Below are 17,047 nucleotides of genomic sequence, written 5' to 3'. Positions count from 1 at the left end.
AACCCAGAGGAGACATCCAACATTATCGCGTTGTCCAAAGTTCCTAGCGACTTCCTTAAGATCCCCCCCTGTGAAATACGGGGTAGGGATTGGGAGCGCGAACTCCGACGCTCCACCAATCTCGAACTGCATGGGGCCACTCTAACTGAGTATCTCAAAGCTCAGAGGATTCCCCGGGGCCTAAGGGTTTCACTCCGTCCCACCCTATTTAGCAATTCCACTGAATTCTGTACTAAGTTTGAATTGGTTTTAAACAAATGCTCCTTTGATCTTATGGTCCTAACATTAGAACACCTTCACAAGGAGATCTCTACCACCCAGGAACAGATCAAGAATCTCGAGAGTCAACTCTCTTCCACCATATCGGTTGACGAATTTAATTCCCTTAAGAAGAAAATCGATTCTAACATCAGTCTACATCGCCGCGACATCGAGCTGAAAAAAAGGACCAAGTTCCAAAGGGACCTTGAGGACTATGAACTAAATAGAGTGTACCAATGGCAGGACAAGTCTACCTCCAGAAAACCTTCCAGGCAGGAAGGCTACCATTCATCAGTGGACTACACTACGTCAGATTCGGATCCAGAGCGACCTGGCAGATACCCGTATCCGGGTCGTTTTTTAGGCCGACAGAAACGACAAGGCAAAAGAAGAGGGCCAGACGGGGGCTTCACAGGACCCAGAAACATGGACTTTGCGAGAGTGACACGATCTCAGGTACACAACCGTTAGTCGTAAATATTTCCTCCAAAACTCTAGGGGTAGCTGAACACAGCGCCTTACAGAAAGGGCTCTCATTTTGTCCGAGTTACAAACACAACACGTTCCAAATGGATATGGATCTGCAGAAGTTCTACAGATCCTTAAGACTCAAGTTACACTTTGCTGATACAGACCATGCAACACCCCCTAACCTACAAGCCACGGCACCTATAGGGATTACTGCAGCTAGCCTTGGGCTACGTGATAAGAGCACATATCAGCCACCAAAAGGGTCACATCCCCTTGAGACCTTCATCCAATTTGTAGACAAATCTTTTCAAAAACTGAGGAACGACACGGATAGAGGTAGGATCCACTACCCTTCAAATCTTTCCGTTACCGAGAGACAGGCCTTAACATCCTTAAAACAAGAGAAGGACATCATTATCAAGCCAGCAGATAAGGGTGGGGCCATAGTGGTAATGGACAAAACCCTTTATAAGAATGAAGTGTACCGCCAACTCAGCGACACTACCACATACAAAAAACTTTCCTATAATCCCACTCAAACCATCCAAGATGTCATCCGCACAACTCTAGACGGGTTTCAAACCCGGGGCATCCTAGATTGCAAAACTCGGGCCTTTTTGACTAAGAAACATCCGATTACACCAGTAATTTACATCCTACCCAAGATCCACAAGTGTTTACATAATCCACCTGGTAGACCCATTGTGGCATCTACTGATTCGATCTTGGCTCCCATTTCTATCTACTTAGAAAAGATCTTGACACCCCTCATTAGGAACACCACTTCCTTCCTTCTTGACACGGGTGCCTTTCTGGAAACTGTTAAGAACATATCACCTGTCCCTCCTGACGCCTATCTAGTATCCTTTGACGTGAAGGACTTGTACACGTCCATACCCCATACAAATGGCATACAATCTGTCCGCTGGCTACTGACCACTAATCACATGAACCCCCGATCTTTCTGACCTGTGTTGTGAGCTCCTGTCTATCGTTCTGAATAATAACTTTTTCTTGTTCGAAGACACCTACTATCTCCAAATAAAGGGCTCGGCCATGGGCTCGAACGTGGCACCTCCATATGCCAATGCCTACATGGCCCATTACGAAGACACATCTATATACACTCAAGATCTCTTTCGTAGCCATGCATTGACATGGAAGCGCTATATAGATGATGTCTTCTGTGTCTGGGGGGGTGATCTTAGAACCCTACAAGCCTTTTTTCAAGTTCTTAGGACCTCGTGGCCCGGATTGGATTTCACGATGACGTATGACACTCACCAAATCAGTTTCCTCGATACATTGGTCATCAAAGATGATAATGGGAATTTGTCAACAGATTTATACTCAAAACCTACGGACCGCAACAGTCTGTTGCATTACAGTAGTTTCCACCCCAAAAACATGATAAAATCTATTCCCAAATCACAACTAAACAGGGTATCAAAAATAGTCTCAGACCCTGCCACCAAAGACCTTAGAACAACTGAGATGAGGTCAAAATTCCGTGAAAGGGGTTATCCACCACGTATCCTTGATACCGCCCAGGCCAACAGTACTACCAGAGACAGGATATCCGCTACGTCACGGATCCCATTTGTACACCAGTACCATCCTGCAGCTTATAAACTACACAGAACCATTCGCCAACATTGGCATATTCTTCAAGAAGCATACCCCACGATCCAAGAATTTCAACATCCTTTTCTCCCATGCTTTAAAAGACCGCGTAATATCAAGGATAACCTAGTCCGTGCAGACATTGGCCCCACACACTCTGGCCCAACTCAGCGTTTTCTAGCCAACCCCAAAACGGGTACCTTCCCGTGCCTGAGTTGCAATCAGTGCAACAACGTACTGCGGGGCAATACCATACATCACCCACACACAGGAAAGAGATACCCAATCAACAACTTTTTTACCTGTGATACTAATTACGCAGTCTATTTGATCAAATGCCCCTGTGGTCTTTTATATGTGGGCGAGACCACTCAGTCAGTAAAATCACGTATATCTAAACATAAGTCCACCATTCGGTGCAAAAATCTCATGCTCCCATTACCGTCTCATTTCATAGAGAAAGGCCACAACCTGTCCCAACTCAGATTTCAAATAATCGAACAGGTCACACCACCTCGCCGCGGGGGAGACAGAGTTACTATACTGAAGCGTAGGGAGGCTTATTGGATACACGAGCTTAACACCTTAAGTCCCAAAGGTCTCAACAGGGATTACGAACTAATGTCCTTCATTTGAAATTAAAAATCCAATTTCTGATCATCTGTAACATCAATGTGCTATTGTTGCCTTATGATTCTACATTTTGTTATCATATTATTTATAACCTGCAGTTCTGTTTCCTTGACAGGAGTACCTCTATCTTTAGTGGCCCCATATGGTTTCTTTCATCAGGTTTATACCTAAGTGCACCTTTTTTTATCATGCAACCATTATGCTATGGTATAGTATCTTTGGGTCTTGTATATCCCATAATTAAGGGGTTGTCCTTTTCACCCCCGCAACTCACTGTGAGTTTTTTGCTAACAATAATTATTGTTATTCCTATTCTCCGGGTCTGTAATATAACCCAGTTTTTTTACCTGAATAACCCCTTGGTTTGCATCTATATCGGTATCAATATTGCACGTTTGGTATATTCCAATGTAGTTATCATGTCTGCTGCTTAATGTGTTCAATATAGCATAGTAATTATCTTTGCTCTTTTTCACAGAATCGCCCACTCTGACTTCACTTCTCCACTGCCGTTTTGTGACACCTTTCGGCCACCACTAATGCACGGCTATTCACTGCTCCTCTCAACTGGAATGCACCTCCATTTGTGGAACGCTCACATCACCGCCCTCTGCGGTCAGCTAACACCTCATCCCAGCAGCTGGAATACACCTCTAATATTTTTTTTATTTTTTTTTTTATTTTTTTATTTTTTTGTGTCAGTGGAGCGCTCAGATCACCGCCCCCATTAGTCAGCTGACTCCCATGTCATCACCGCCCCACCCCTTCCTGTGTCTTGCCAGCTCACACAGCACACTATGTGCTCTGCCCCACTATATAAAGGGCCATGCCGGCAATCCCTGCACACACTCTATTAGCGGTGGATACCGCATTTATCCCTAGTGTCCTGGCGTACTGGTAAGTCTCTCAGCGTCACTCTGCAGCTTATGGCGGTACAATTTACATGGTCTCTGTAGTAGTACATTAACAATAGATTTTTACCCTCCTCCTACAGACAGCTCTTTTGAGCCTCAGCGCCACCCATTATTCTGACTCACCGTCAGTTGGTATGTACCCCTCCTTATTACTCTCCATGTACACATAATAGCATCTTGTCTTACATTTCCATTATTATTTCGCCATTACTCCACAGACCAGCCTGGTTCTGTTTCTTCCCGGCTTGTTGCTTTTTTTCCAGCATGTCTGATTGGTAGGTAGCCTTATTTAGCTCCACACACACTCGGCACCATTAGTGTCTGTGACCGTAACCCCGTTTTCTCATCTCTAGATGCAAATCCGAGTAGTCTATTGTTTTTGGGGCCATACAAGTATACAATTATACCTAGGTATGTGTTCACTGTACACCAACTCTCCCCTCGGCATATCACTTCACCACTCGTGTTCCACAAAGTAGTCCTCTCACACTCCCTCTTGGACCTATGTCCTCAGCGTACCAACGGCTTTTCCATGTTAGAACTTGCAGCCTATGATTTAAAGAATTATGTATGTATATATATATATATACACCTGTATCCACGCAAGTTGAATGTCCTCCAGGGTCATTGTTCTCTCTCCTCATTTTATGACCTGTGTCTCCGTGATGTATATACTTTTGTTTCTGTTTTGTTTTTGTCTTTCATATGTACAACACATTTATTGTTTTTTGTTCTGTATATAATTCCTTTTTTGTAGCACACTGATGAAGGTCCAGTATCGACCGAAACGTTTGTGATTTACTGTATGTAATAAATCCCCACTTTTTTGCATCACAACACCCTGGAGTGTGCTAGTCACTTTATATTGTGTACAAATTGCTAATACTGACCTACAAAGCCATCCACAACCTGTCTCCTCCATATATCTCTGAACTAATCTCTCGATATCTTCCCTCACGTGACCTCCGGTCCTCCCAAGACCTCCTTCTCTCCTCCACACTTATTCGCTCCTCATCCAATCGCCTCCAAGACTTCTCCCGAATATCCCCCATCCTCTGGAACTCTCTGCCCCAACACGTCCGACTATCCACCACCCTCTGATCCTTCAGACGGAACCTGAAAACTCATCTCTTCAGGAAAGCCTACAGCCTGCACTGACACCGCTGCTGCCTCACCAACACCGAAGCTACCGCCTCACCGACACCGGAGCTCCTGCAACCCTCAACCTACTGTCTCCTTCCCCATAATCCTGTAGAATGTAAGTCCGCAAGGGCAGGGTCCTCGCCCCTCTGTATCAGTCCGTCATTGTTAGTTTGTTTACTGTATGTGATATTTGTAACTTGTATGTAACCCCTTCTCATGTACAGCACCATGGAATCAATGGTGCTATATAAATAAATAATAATAATAAAAAATAATAATGTCACGGTCATGTGACCGCCATGTCATCACAGGTCCTGCGCTCATACCAACCCTGGGACTGGAAACTGCCACGTGCACCGCACACAGGCGCCAGGACTACAAGGGGCCCTCAGAAGGTGAGTATATGTTTATTTTTTATTTTAACTCTTTTTTAACCTGATACATACGTGTCTGGGCAATATACTACGTGGCTGTGCTGTATACTACGTGGCTCTGTGCTGTATACTACGTCGCTGTGCAATATACTACGTGGCTGGGCAATATACTACGTGGCTGGGCAATATACTACGTGGCTGGGCAATATACTACGTGGCCGTGCAATATACTACATGGCTGGGCAATATACTACGTGGCTCTGTGCTGTATAGTACGTGACTGAGCAATATACTACGTGACTGGGCATTATACTACGTGGCTGGGCAATATACTGCGTGGCTGGGCAATATACTACGTGGCTGGGCAATATACTACGTGGCTGGGCAATATACTATGTGACTGAGCAATATACTGCGTGGCTGGGCAATATACTACGTGGCTGGGCATTATACTACGTGGCTGGGCAATATACTACGTGGCTGGGCAATATACTATGTGGCTGGGCAATATACTGCGTGGCTGGGCAATATACTGCGTGGCTGGGCAATATACTACGTGGCTGGGCAATATACTACGTGGCTGGGCAATATACTATGTGACTGAGCAATATACTACGTGACTGGGCAATATATGACGTAGCTGGGCAATATAGTACCTGTCTGTGCTGTATACTACGTGGCTCTGTGCTGTATACTACGTCGCTGGGCAATATAGTACGTGACTGGGCAATATACTACGTGGCTGGGCAATATACCATGTGGGCTGTGCAATATACCATGTGGGCTGTGCAATATACTACGTGGCTGGGCAATATACTACGTGGCTGGGCAATATACTACGTGGCTGGGCAATATACCACGTGGGCTGTGCAATATACTACGTGACTGGGCAATATACTACGTGACTGGGCAATATACTACCTGGCTGGGCAATATACTACGTGGCTAGGCAATATACCACGTGGGCTGTGCAATATACTACGTGGCTTGGCAATATACCACGTGGGCTGTGCAATATACTATGTAGCTGGGCAATATACTACGTGGCTGGGCAATATACCACGTGGGCTGTGCAATATACTACGTGGCTGGGCAATATACTACGTGGCTGGGCAATATACTACGTGACTGGGCAATTTACTACGTGGCTGGGCAATATACCACGTGGGCTGTGCAATATACTACCTGGCTGGGCAATATACTACATGGCTGGGCAATATACTACGTGGCTGGGCAATATACTACGTGGCTGGGCAATATACTACGTGACTGGGCAATATACTACGTGACTGGGCAATATACTACGTGGCTGTGCAATATACTACGTGACTGGGCAATATACTACGTGACTGGGCAATATACTACATGGCTGGGCAATATACTACCTGGCTGGGCAATATACTACGTGGGCTGTGCAATATACTACGTCGCTGGGCAATATACTATGTGGACATGCATATTCTAGAATAGCCGATGCATTAGAATCGGGCCACCATCTAGTATATCTATATATATATTTTTTTATTTGGCCTTAAAGGAACTTGATAGATGTTGAATATTCAACTATTCTAGATTTTTGGACTGTCACGGGTAAGAGAACCACCAAAAATAAATTTGTCCCCAATTTTTGCATTAGAACGTCATCATATTTTCTGAACAATCAAATGCGAATTAAATGAAGTTCACTATATATTTAATGAGGCTAGTACAAATAGCGTACTAACCTTTATCTACACCCTTATTGACCCACGGCCAGCCATCTACTTATGTCAGATGCTATATTAGACTAGAAAAGTCTCCTTCCACTATATTCATGCTGCTCCATACATAGGAATATTGAAGGCATTTTGACCTATAGTGGGTACTTATCAAATAAAACTCAATAATTTAAAGACCTCATGTTCCTGCCTCCCGACACTGACAAACACGGTTTAAGAAAACATTAGTCCTTTATTTGATAGGATGTGATCACTTGCCCAAAGAGCTGACACTCTAAATTCACAGGCTTGGTCAGTTTTGACGAGGCACAGTAGGGAAGGGGCCCGGGAATCAGTCCGATCTCACAGAACGAGCCTTCTCCCCCTGCGGTGCTGAGGTGTTAATCCCTCCCGCTGATGATGTTTTGCATATAAGCCGCCATCAGCCCATTGGAGGCCGCCATACGGCAAGGCGTGATGACATCACAGTGTGTTCCGGAGATAGATGTGGTTGAAATCTTAGAGCAAAAGGAGATAAATGTGGCTCCCGGCTACATATCGTCATACTGCACAGAACTCACTGTCTCAGTAGAAGATGAAGAGCTATCTCACTCCCAGTTTGTATACAAAGGGGCACGCTCCTAATAGTGAGCGGGCGGAGAGCGCAGGTACAACAGCACAATGATGATGGTGAGAGTCGCAAGCGCTGAGCTTGTTATGTTGAACAGTCGCGCCGTCTTTGCATCTTCCACCGCGCCGGTGAGATCGTTCAACAGTTTTTTGTCTCTGACCTAAAAAAAAGAAAAAAAGAAATCAACATTCAAAACCAAATTTAATAAATGGATGTGGATGTGGCTCCTCAGAATGTAAGTTCATAATTTATTTTAACCAAAGAACATTTAGACTATAAAGATCTTAAAGAGGTTTTCCGCTACTTTGTCAGTGATGATCTATCCTTAGGATGGGTCATCATTGTCTGATCGGTCAGGGTCCTACACCTGGCACCCCCACCGATCAGCTGTTATTGGTGTCGGTGGCCACTGGCCAGAAATGGTCATTTGCGGAACTGCTCCGACTTCTGATAGTGACCGCGGCCGGGTACTGCACATCCATCTCCTACTGATGTGAATACGAGGCGGATGCACAGTAACCCACCGAGGCCACTATCAGATGACGGAACAGCTCCACAATTGAGCATTTCCAGCCGACAGCCACCGCCGTCAAGAACAGCTGATCGGTGAGGTTGCCGGGTGTCGGACCCCAACCAATGAGACATTGATGACCATCTTAAGGATAGATCATTAATGATAAAGTAGTGGACAACCTCTTTAAATAGGATTTATGAGAACACACACTATCACCAAGATAGGTCATCAATATGTGATCAATGGGTGCCTATAAAAGCTTAAGAGGGCCGAGATGTGCTCGGGTTTATCCGTGCGTCCATCCATACATGTGGCTATGCATGGTATGGCTGCTTGGTGCTTTTTGTTGATCATTGTAGGTCTTAGGGAGTTGGACCCTAAGTGACCATACATTATACTATGGTTAGACCCTCAATGTGTTTTTATGGCAAACTCCTTTAACGCTGTATGCTATCAGCAGGTTAGACCATTTTGTTCGTTTGGGCTAATAGTTTCTAATTTGTAATATGGGGAGAAAATAATACACAATATTTCCCAAACAGTTTGGCTATTTGCTATTAATACAAAATCTGTATTAGGGGCCCTTATAACATGAGATTAGTAATGCCAGTGTCTTCGATTGCCCCCATAAAGCATCAGAGTCCAGGCGTGAAAGCTACCTCTGTACCCCCAATAGTTACACCCTCCTGCCTAAGCTGTGTGTTGTCCATATCTCCTTCTTAGGACATAGTAATATGGACTCTGCATACTTATAAGTGTTGAGATTAATATGCATAGTGATCCCTCTGGAAGTCAATTTTGAAGGTCGTGTTTTTGTTGATGCACGTACCAGACCAATTCTCCTGTGTATGCTCTATTCTAGCCTGAATTATTCTGCCAGAGGACCAAAATCACGCTCAGCAAAAACATCACGTTAATTCTGTCTTCTCCGCCTGATTGCTTTAAGATAATGATGGAAATGATACCCATCCATTGTTCCAAATAGAACTAATCACAGAAGACTGTCCCTACACAAGATAACCTCATTCAGAAGACCACCTCTGAACTCGCAAAGCAGCTGTAACCACATAACAGTGCCCAATGTGTAGAGATTGCCGTAGAGGCATTAACCCAACAGTTGCCCATACAAATGACCCAGCCGCGATTCTCTACCTCACTGGTCCTGCACTGCTCTGTCCTCTATACATGCCAACAGCCACATAATGAAGCCATGCTTTCCAACGCCATCTCTAGAGTCAAAGATCAGCCCTGGAGAAGACATATCAGGCAGTAAGGATGTGGATATTGCATTCCAGAACATTCTTGAACCATCTTATTGAATCCTTGACTTGGTCAACATGGGTTTGGGTGGCAAAGAACCACATAATAGAGGCTGAGAATTGCTCCAAGTCCACTTATTTCTATTGGTCTAGTTCAGGGTCAACTTCTATGTATATCCATACTGTGCCGAATAAAAAGTATGCTTCTACTTAGTGGATGATTCAAACATATTAGACTAGTTTTCTTCAGGACTATGTTTTCCCTACAGAAGCTGGCCAGTGTGTTATTTTACAGTACTAGTCAAAAACTTGATCATACATTGGATTTCCATGATACTATTGGAATGTGCACATTGTAGATTTGGACAGAATGTAAAAAATAGCATGAAGGAACAAATACAGAAACAAGGAGTAAAGAAAGGAGCGACAGAAACCAGAATATGTGATAAATCTTAAAGTCCTCAAAGAACCGCACTTTTACTCTTATGACAGGTTTACACCACCTTGGCACTCTCTCAAGCAGCTTCATCAGGACGCACATGGAATGGCTTCAATAGGTCTGACTCGACAAGTGTATATTTGTGGAATCAGTGTTTGTGACCATCAGGTGTGCTTTGCAGAGACAGTGTTGGTCCACATCCATTAAGCCTGATCCCTATTACACAACTATTCTAAGCCAGAATATGGCAAGAACCACTCAACCAGGTAAATAGCAATGACAATTCATTATTATTTTTGTGCATGAAGGTCAGTAATTTGGGAAAATTGCTAAAACCTTGGAGGCACCCTCAAGTGCAGCAATGAAAACCGTCAGTCGTTATTATGAAACTGAGGTCATGAGGACCACCCCAGGAAAGAAAGAGCAAGAATTAATTCTGCTGCAGAGGATAAGTTCATCAGTTATCAATTATCAATTTCAAAAACTGGAAACTGAAAGAACCTCTCATAAATGATGCACAGACATTAAGATGCAGGGCAGATACATATCAACATTGACTATCCAGAGGAGACTGGAAAAAGCTGATCTTTATGATGGAATTGCTGCAAAAAAGAGAACCGCATAAAAGAAAAAACTTGTTTCAGTCAAGCAACTAAGACTGGACACTTGATCAGTGTAAATCTGTATTGTGGTCTGAGGGGTCAAAATTAGAGATTTTTGGGTACTAACCACCATGTCCTTGCAAGGGGCAGAAAAGGTGAGCGGATAGTTTCTACATGTGTGGTGCCCATTGTGCAGCATGGAGGGAAGGCGTGATGCAGTGAGGGTCTGTTACTGGTGACAATAGTGGCTATTTATCCCAAATTCACTGCACACTTACCCAACATGGCTATCACAGCATTCTGCAACGACCATCTGGTTTGCACTTAGCGGGACCATCATTTATGTTGCATCAGGACAATGACCAAAATCTCACTGCCAGGTTATGTAAGGATAGTGTGACCAAGTAGTGGGTTAGAGTGCTGTGCTAGAAATGGCCTCCAAAATCACTCAACCTGAATCAAACAGGACAGAAAAGTGAAGGCAAAGCATTGAACTAGTACTCAGCACCTCTGGCAACTCCTTGAAGACCATTGAAAGCCATTCATTCTATTCCTGATGAAAATGCTTCAAAGAATGCCAAGGTGGTGTAAAGTTGTCATTAGAGTAAAAGGGGGTATTTTGACCCATATTCTGCTTTGTGTCACTTGTATTTCTTTACTCCTTGTTTCCATGTGTTCCTTTGTGGTTTTGCTGCCTTTAGTCTGAAACCCACAATGTGCACATTCCAATAAGAACAAGGAAAACCATTGTATGAACAGGTGTGACCAAACTTTCGACTTGTACCCTATACTGCTAACAGGTTCTCTTCAATACAGGGAGGAAAACATGGCACTCTTCAAGGGAAACTATACTACTATATGGTACTTTATTCTTTGAGTATTATGGATCCCAGGAGTATTCCTTGACTTGGCACTTTATTAAGATCGTACCGATTGCCATTTTAGAATTTACATGAATGTGACCTCTGAGACCCCCGCCCCACACACCAACCCTGAGAATGAGCTGTTTTATTGTCGCAGCTCCTTCAATGTATTTGTTTCGCCCCCAGTTGTCTAGAGAAGGATATTAGAGAGGGCTCAGTACTACGTCAGTATTGTGGGCCCTTCAGGATCAGTAGGAATTTCAGAGGCCAGATCCCCACTGTGTAAAAACTTGTGAAATATATATTAATTTATGAAATGAAAATCGACTTTTAGATGGTGCTAATGTTAATATCAGTGTCTAAAGTTATAGACTTACTTTAGTTTTTATACTTTTTTGATTATTGATTTTTTTATGTAGGTTTGGCCTAAGTTTATTTCAACTAATGTTTATTTAAAAAAAAAAAAAAAAGGCTCACCTTTAGAGAATAGGCCAGCGCGATGAAGCCCAGGCAGCAGAAGTTCAGGTAGACAAAGTTGAAGATAGACCACAGGTAATAATCATTTACCTCGGTTGTCTCAGGGGAAATCTCTATGACTGTAACCGCAGGTCCACTTTTACCGGTGGCCACAGACACGGTCCCTGGCGCAGGCTTGGTCTTCTTCTTCTCACGCTCCAGGGTGTGTTTACATTGTGGTAGGTGCCACGTACCTTCAACTTTATATGCTTTATTTTCCATGTCTCATAGAAGGAAGGCAAGCAATGTGAGTGCTATTTCTACTGATGAGGCCCAGAGCCCAAGCCCGCCCACGAGGAGCAAAAGCGGCTGGAGACAAAAGAAAGTCACAAAGAAAACATATAAGTACATTAATGCAAAATAGACCATTCTGTAATATTTACCAGTTACCCAACCAGCTATCTTAAAGCCATTTAGGACATTTTAAGGAGTTGTCAACTACTAGGACAACCCCTTCTTGAAATAAATGTTTTCCCCGATAAAATAAAAAAAAACTATACTCCCCTCCCGTGCCGGCGCCGTTCCAGCATTATCGGCACTCACGGTCCCGGAGCTCTGGTGTGGTAGAATGACACGTGATGCCCAGCGCCCAATCAGCACTGGCGTCACTGGCCCCGCCTTTATACGGGTTGAACATGAAGAGGAAGTCCGGGCTGCAGCCGATCTCTGAATTGCTCTTCATGTTCAATCCATACAAAGGCCGCGGGGACAGTGACCCCAGAGCTAATTGGGCCCCGGACATCATGTGTCATTCCACCGCATCAGAGCTCTGGGACCACGAGTGCCGACACCGCTGGATCGGGCCGGCACAGGAGGTGAGTATAGGTTTTTTACTTTATCGGGGCCAAACATTTAATTCAAGAAGGGGTTGTCATAGTAGTGGACAACTCCTTTAATTTTCTTTCATATTTAAAGGGAAAATTATGTATTGTTTAAATCAGGTTTCTTGGATAAATCTATTTTTTTTCTATAAATCGAAACCTTGCAATGTTCACATTGGCCATTGGGACTTCTATTTAGACTCTAACTTCCTGTTGTTTCAGGAAACAACACATGTACATACCCATAATGAACAGACCTTAGACCTATCTTTTATATTGAAGCATCAGGTCATTGTGAAGGGAGAGGGACAGCGTCAGCTGTGACATCTCCTATTATGATTGGGGGATCCTCTGTTATCAGTTGTGTATAGAAGAGCTACCTGTTATTGTAATCATTCCTCTGATGATAAGGAAACTGCTGAAAACACTTCGCGATTAGACAGTCTAAAAAAATCCCTGGTGGCTAATGGAAAAATTGAAAGATGACTTTTTTTTTTTCTTAAAAATTAACATAGTAACATAACATAGTTAGTAAGGCCGAAAAAAGACATTTGTCCATCCAGTTCAGCCTATATTCCATCATAATAAATCCCCAGATCTACGTCCTTCTACAGAACCTAATAATTGTATGATACAATATTGTTCTGCTCCAGGAAGACATCCAGGCCTCTCTTGAACCCCTCGACTGAGTTCGCCATCACCACCTCCTCAGGCAAGCAATTCCAGATTCTCACTGCCCTAACAGTAAAGAATCCTCTTCTATGTTGGTGGAAAAACCTCCTCTCCTCCAGACGCAAAGAATGCCCCCTTGTGCCCGTCACCTTCCTTGGTATAAACAGATCCTCAGCGAGATATTTGTATTGTCCCCTTATATACTTATACATGGTTATTAGATCGCCCCTCAGTCGTCTTTTTTCTAGACTAAATAATCCTAATTTCGCTAATCTATCTGGGTATTGTAGTTCTCCCATCCCCTTTATTAATTTTGTTGCCCTCCTTTGTACTCTCTCTAGTTCCATTATATCCTTCCTGAGCACCGGTGCCCAAAACTGGACACAGTACTCCATGTGCGGTCTAACTAGGGATTTGTACAGAGGCAGTATAATGCTCTCATCATGTGTATCCAGACCTCTTTTAATGCACCCCATGATCCTGTTTGCCTTGGCAGCTGCTGCCTGGCACTGGCTGCTCCAGGTAAGTTTATCATTAACTAGGATCCCCAAGTCCTTCTCCCTGTCAGATTTACCCAGTGGTTTCCCATTCAGTGTGTAATGGTGATATTGATTCCTTCTTCCCATGTGTATAACCTTACATTTATCATTGTTAAACCTCATCTGCCACCTTTCAGCCCAAGTATCCAACTTATCCAGATCCATCTGTAGCAGAATACTATCTTCTCTTGTATTAACTGCTTTACATAGTTTTGTATCATCTGCAAATATCGATATTTTACTGTGTAAACCTTCTACCAGATCATTATTGAATATGTTGAAGAGAACAGGTCCCAATACTGACCCCTGCGGTACCCCACTGGTCACAGCGACCCAGTTAGAGACTATACCATTTATAACCACCCTCTGCTTTCTATCACTAAGCCAGTTACTAACCCATTTACACACATTTTCCCCCAGACCAAGCATTCTCATTTTGTGTACCAACCTCTTGTGCGGCACGGTATCAAACGCTTTGGAAAAATCGAGATATACCACGTCCAATGACTCACCGTGGTCCAGCCTATAGCTTACCTCTTCATAAAAACTGATTAGATTGGTTTGACAGGAGCGATTTCTCATAAACCCATGCTGATATGGAGTTAAACAGTTATTCTCATTGAGATAATCCAGAATAACATCCCTCAGAAACCCTTCAAATATTTTATCAACAATAGAGGTTAGACTTACTGGCCTATAATTTCCAGGTTCACTTTTAGAGCCCTTTTTGAATATTGGCACCACATTTGCTATGCGCCAGTCCTGCGGAAGAGACCCTGTCGCTATAGAGTCACTAAAAATAAGAAATAATGGTTTATCTATTACATTACTTAGTTCTCTTAGTACTCGTGGGTGTATGCCATCCGGACCCGGAGATTTATCTATTTTAATCTTATTTAGCCGGTTTCGCACCTCTTCTTGGGTTAGATTGGTGACCCTTAATATAGGGTTTTCATTGTTTCTTGGGATTTCACCTAGCATTTCATTTTCCACCGTGAATACCGTGGAGAAGAAGGTGTTTAATATGTTAGCTTTTTCCTCGTCATCTACAACCATTCTTTCCTCACTATTTTTTAAGGGGCCTACATTTTCAGTTTTTATTCTTTTACTATTGATATAGTTGAAGAACAGTTTGGGATTAGTTTTACTCTGAAATAAGAAATAAAAAATATATGCAACCCAGTATGTCATTATCTGACGAAACATCCCCATTACATATTTGTTGCAATATTGTAGTCAATGTAAGATTGAAAGTCTAGTATGGATATGTGACATGTGCAAGGTCAAGGAAAATACGGAAAAGTGCACCGACAGGGAGAACAGTAGAGTGACCTGGGAGAGCTTCACATAGCAAGATGTCATTGATGACTAATATCCTGATAATAGAGGGGAGCGACAATCTCTTAAAGGCACATTTCAACCTGATGCGTAGCCAAAGCAATTGGCAGACCCGAGCCTTGTACTGGAGAGTGAAAAATAGACCTGTTTGTTCCTCTCTTGCCTTTTTCTTCACCCTCCTCTCCATCCCTCGTCTCCCCCCATCGCCTATACCCCCATCTCCCAGTTCTGCAGCATGATCCTGCAGCACACATCCATTCTTTGTTTTGCTTTGGGCACTGCAGGAGAAATCTTAACTTGTCAATAACCTGCAGCTCATTGCGCTGCGCCCAACAGAATGGAGATCATTGATCCGTATCTATCACCAGATCCTCCCGCTGCATTCAACAGACTTTCACAGCATCTGCCATACCAGAAAGACATCTGGGGTACGCGAAATACCCCGGAGCATCACATAGTCCCCGCCACTAACATATAGCTGGAAGTATCGAGCTGCAGCCAAAGTATTTCACCCAGACTCGCCATAAAAAATGATAACTACAACACCGGATGATTATTGCAAAGCACTGCAGCAATGTACAAGGACGCCAGTCTGCATCTCATGGGTTTTCTGCATCGGATATCAATATGACCCCTGCAGAACATCACACTGTCTTTGCCCTTTGGTATCGTCTTGCACTACAATGTCGCGGGCATCAGCCGGGTCCCTACTCACCTCGCAGGGCTCTTGTTAGGACCACTCTGACCGCCTGTCCGTGACTAGTGGGTACCCCCAGGGAGAGAGAGCCGATAGGAACAGCTGCATGTCTTAAAACAAGAGACCGTCTGTATCACACAGACTATAGAGGAGGGAGGAGGATAAAGGGGGTGTCCGAGGAGCTGGAAAGAGCGAAAGAAAGGAAGGAGGAGCAGTAGGGAAGGGGATAGGATGGGGGTCAGCCACACATGATACATGTAAACACTTAACAAGCCCTTTAAGAAACATAGCATCCATGAATGATTTATACAGGGGATGGAGGGGGACATTACGGAAGTTGACCTCTATATATCTCATAGGGAACTGTTCTGCCGGTTATAAGATTTGTACCACCTAACGGCTCCTGCCACTTCTCGGTGATGCCAGGCATGGACGGGCAGGTATACATTACTGCTGCCAGTGCAAGAATGGCAGGCTCTCCTTGACAATACTGCAACGTCTGTCTCCTGCAGGAAACAATGAGAATCCCCAGTAGCCCCGCTCCTAGTCCAGGCAGGCATAGCCGCAGGGAGGGAGCCGGCAGCAACCACAAATCATGTCACCGCTCCACACAGAGTCACTGACAATTGGACAAATAGTTGTCAGCTGCCAAATTTCAACCCACGCTCCCAACCCTTACTTGAAATGAAATGTCATTTTTTATTTTTTGGATGTACCCAATGTAATATCTCATTGAAGTTCACTTTCCCTATCGCTGACGTATTAAAGCCATATTCATAATAAGAACTTTCAAAAACACAATCGCCACATGACTAGGGGGCTTCCATTGTTTTTTGTTTTTTTGTTCTCTTTTTGCCTACAAAAAAGTGGTTAAATGGGTTTGTGATTAATTTTTGGCCTGATTAATAAATTAATTATCTAAAATAAGCCGACGAGGCGTCGGATTAAATAGAAGAAAGTGTCTAGTAAGAAGAGTAAATGTGGTCCTCTATGATAAATTTGGGGCATCTTGGGAGAGCCTGGACTGTTCACAAAATATG

General features: G+C 43.6%; 1 protein-coding gene and 1 long non-coding RNA gene across 4 annotated transcripts; one reads left to right on the top strand and one right to left on the bottom strand.

Moving 5' to 3' along the window:
• The first annotated feature begins 599 nt into the window (after nt 1-599).
• LOC138649100 (uncharacterized) lies at nt 600-4,783 on the top strand. Of its 2 annotated transcripts, XR_011315239.1 has the most exons (4): nt 600-717; nt 3,467-3,885; nt 3,983-4,034; nt 4,121-4,783. It is a non-coding gene; the product is annotated as an uncharacterized lncRNA (long non-coding RNA). The 2 variants fall into 2 exon arrangements; XR_011315238.1 differs by lacking the exon at nt 600-717 and having other exon boundaries at nt 3,352-3,885; nt 4,121-4,782.
• Nucleotides 4,784-7,355: 2,572 nt separating this feature from the next.
• IFITM10 (interferon induced transmembrane protein 10) lies at nt 7,356-16,171 on the bottom strand. Of its 2 annotated transcripts, none has more exons than XM_069738768.1 (3): nt 16,026-16,171; nt 11,992-12,249; nt 7,356-7,907 (listed from the first exon to the last, which is right to left on the bottom strand). In XM_069738768.1, the coding sequence occupies exons 2-3, from the start codon at nt 12,160-12,162 to the stop codon at nt 7,758-7,760; spliced, it is 321 nt and encodes a 106-aa protein (XP_069594869.1). In that variant the 5' UTR covers nt 12,163-12,249; nt 16,026-16,171; the 3' UTR covers nt 7,356-7,757. The 2 variants fall into 2 exon arrangements, with proteins under 2 accessions (XP_069594869.1, XP_069594867.1); XM_069738766.1 differs by having other exon boundaries at nt 11,902-12,249; nt 16,026-16,170.
• Between the last annotated feature and the right edge of the window lie 876 nt (nt 16,172-17,047).

This window comes from Ranitomeya imitator, chromosome 9, assembly GCF_032444005.1.
Source record: "Ranitomeya imitator isolate aRanImi1 chromosome 9, aRanImi1.pri, whole genome shotgun sequence".
Lineage (NCBI taxonomy): Eukaryota > Metazoa > Chordata > Amphibia > Anura > Dendrobatidae > Ranitomeya > Ranitomeya imitator.
The sequence above is the reverse complement of the archived record's forward strand: the minus strand, read 5'-3'. Positions and strand labels throughout refer to the sequence as shown.

Bases quoted from the DNA above. Each gene is read 5' to 3' on its own strand.
- IFITM10 (XM_069738766.1), bottom strand. From the start codon at position 12,162: ATGGAAAATAAAGCATATAAAGTTGAAGGTACGTGGCACCTACCACAA. The intron at 7,908-11,901 runs GTGAGCCTTTTT...TCTTTTTTTTAG, and splicing joins CGCTGGCCTATTCTCTAAAG to GTCAGAGACAAAAAACTGTT.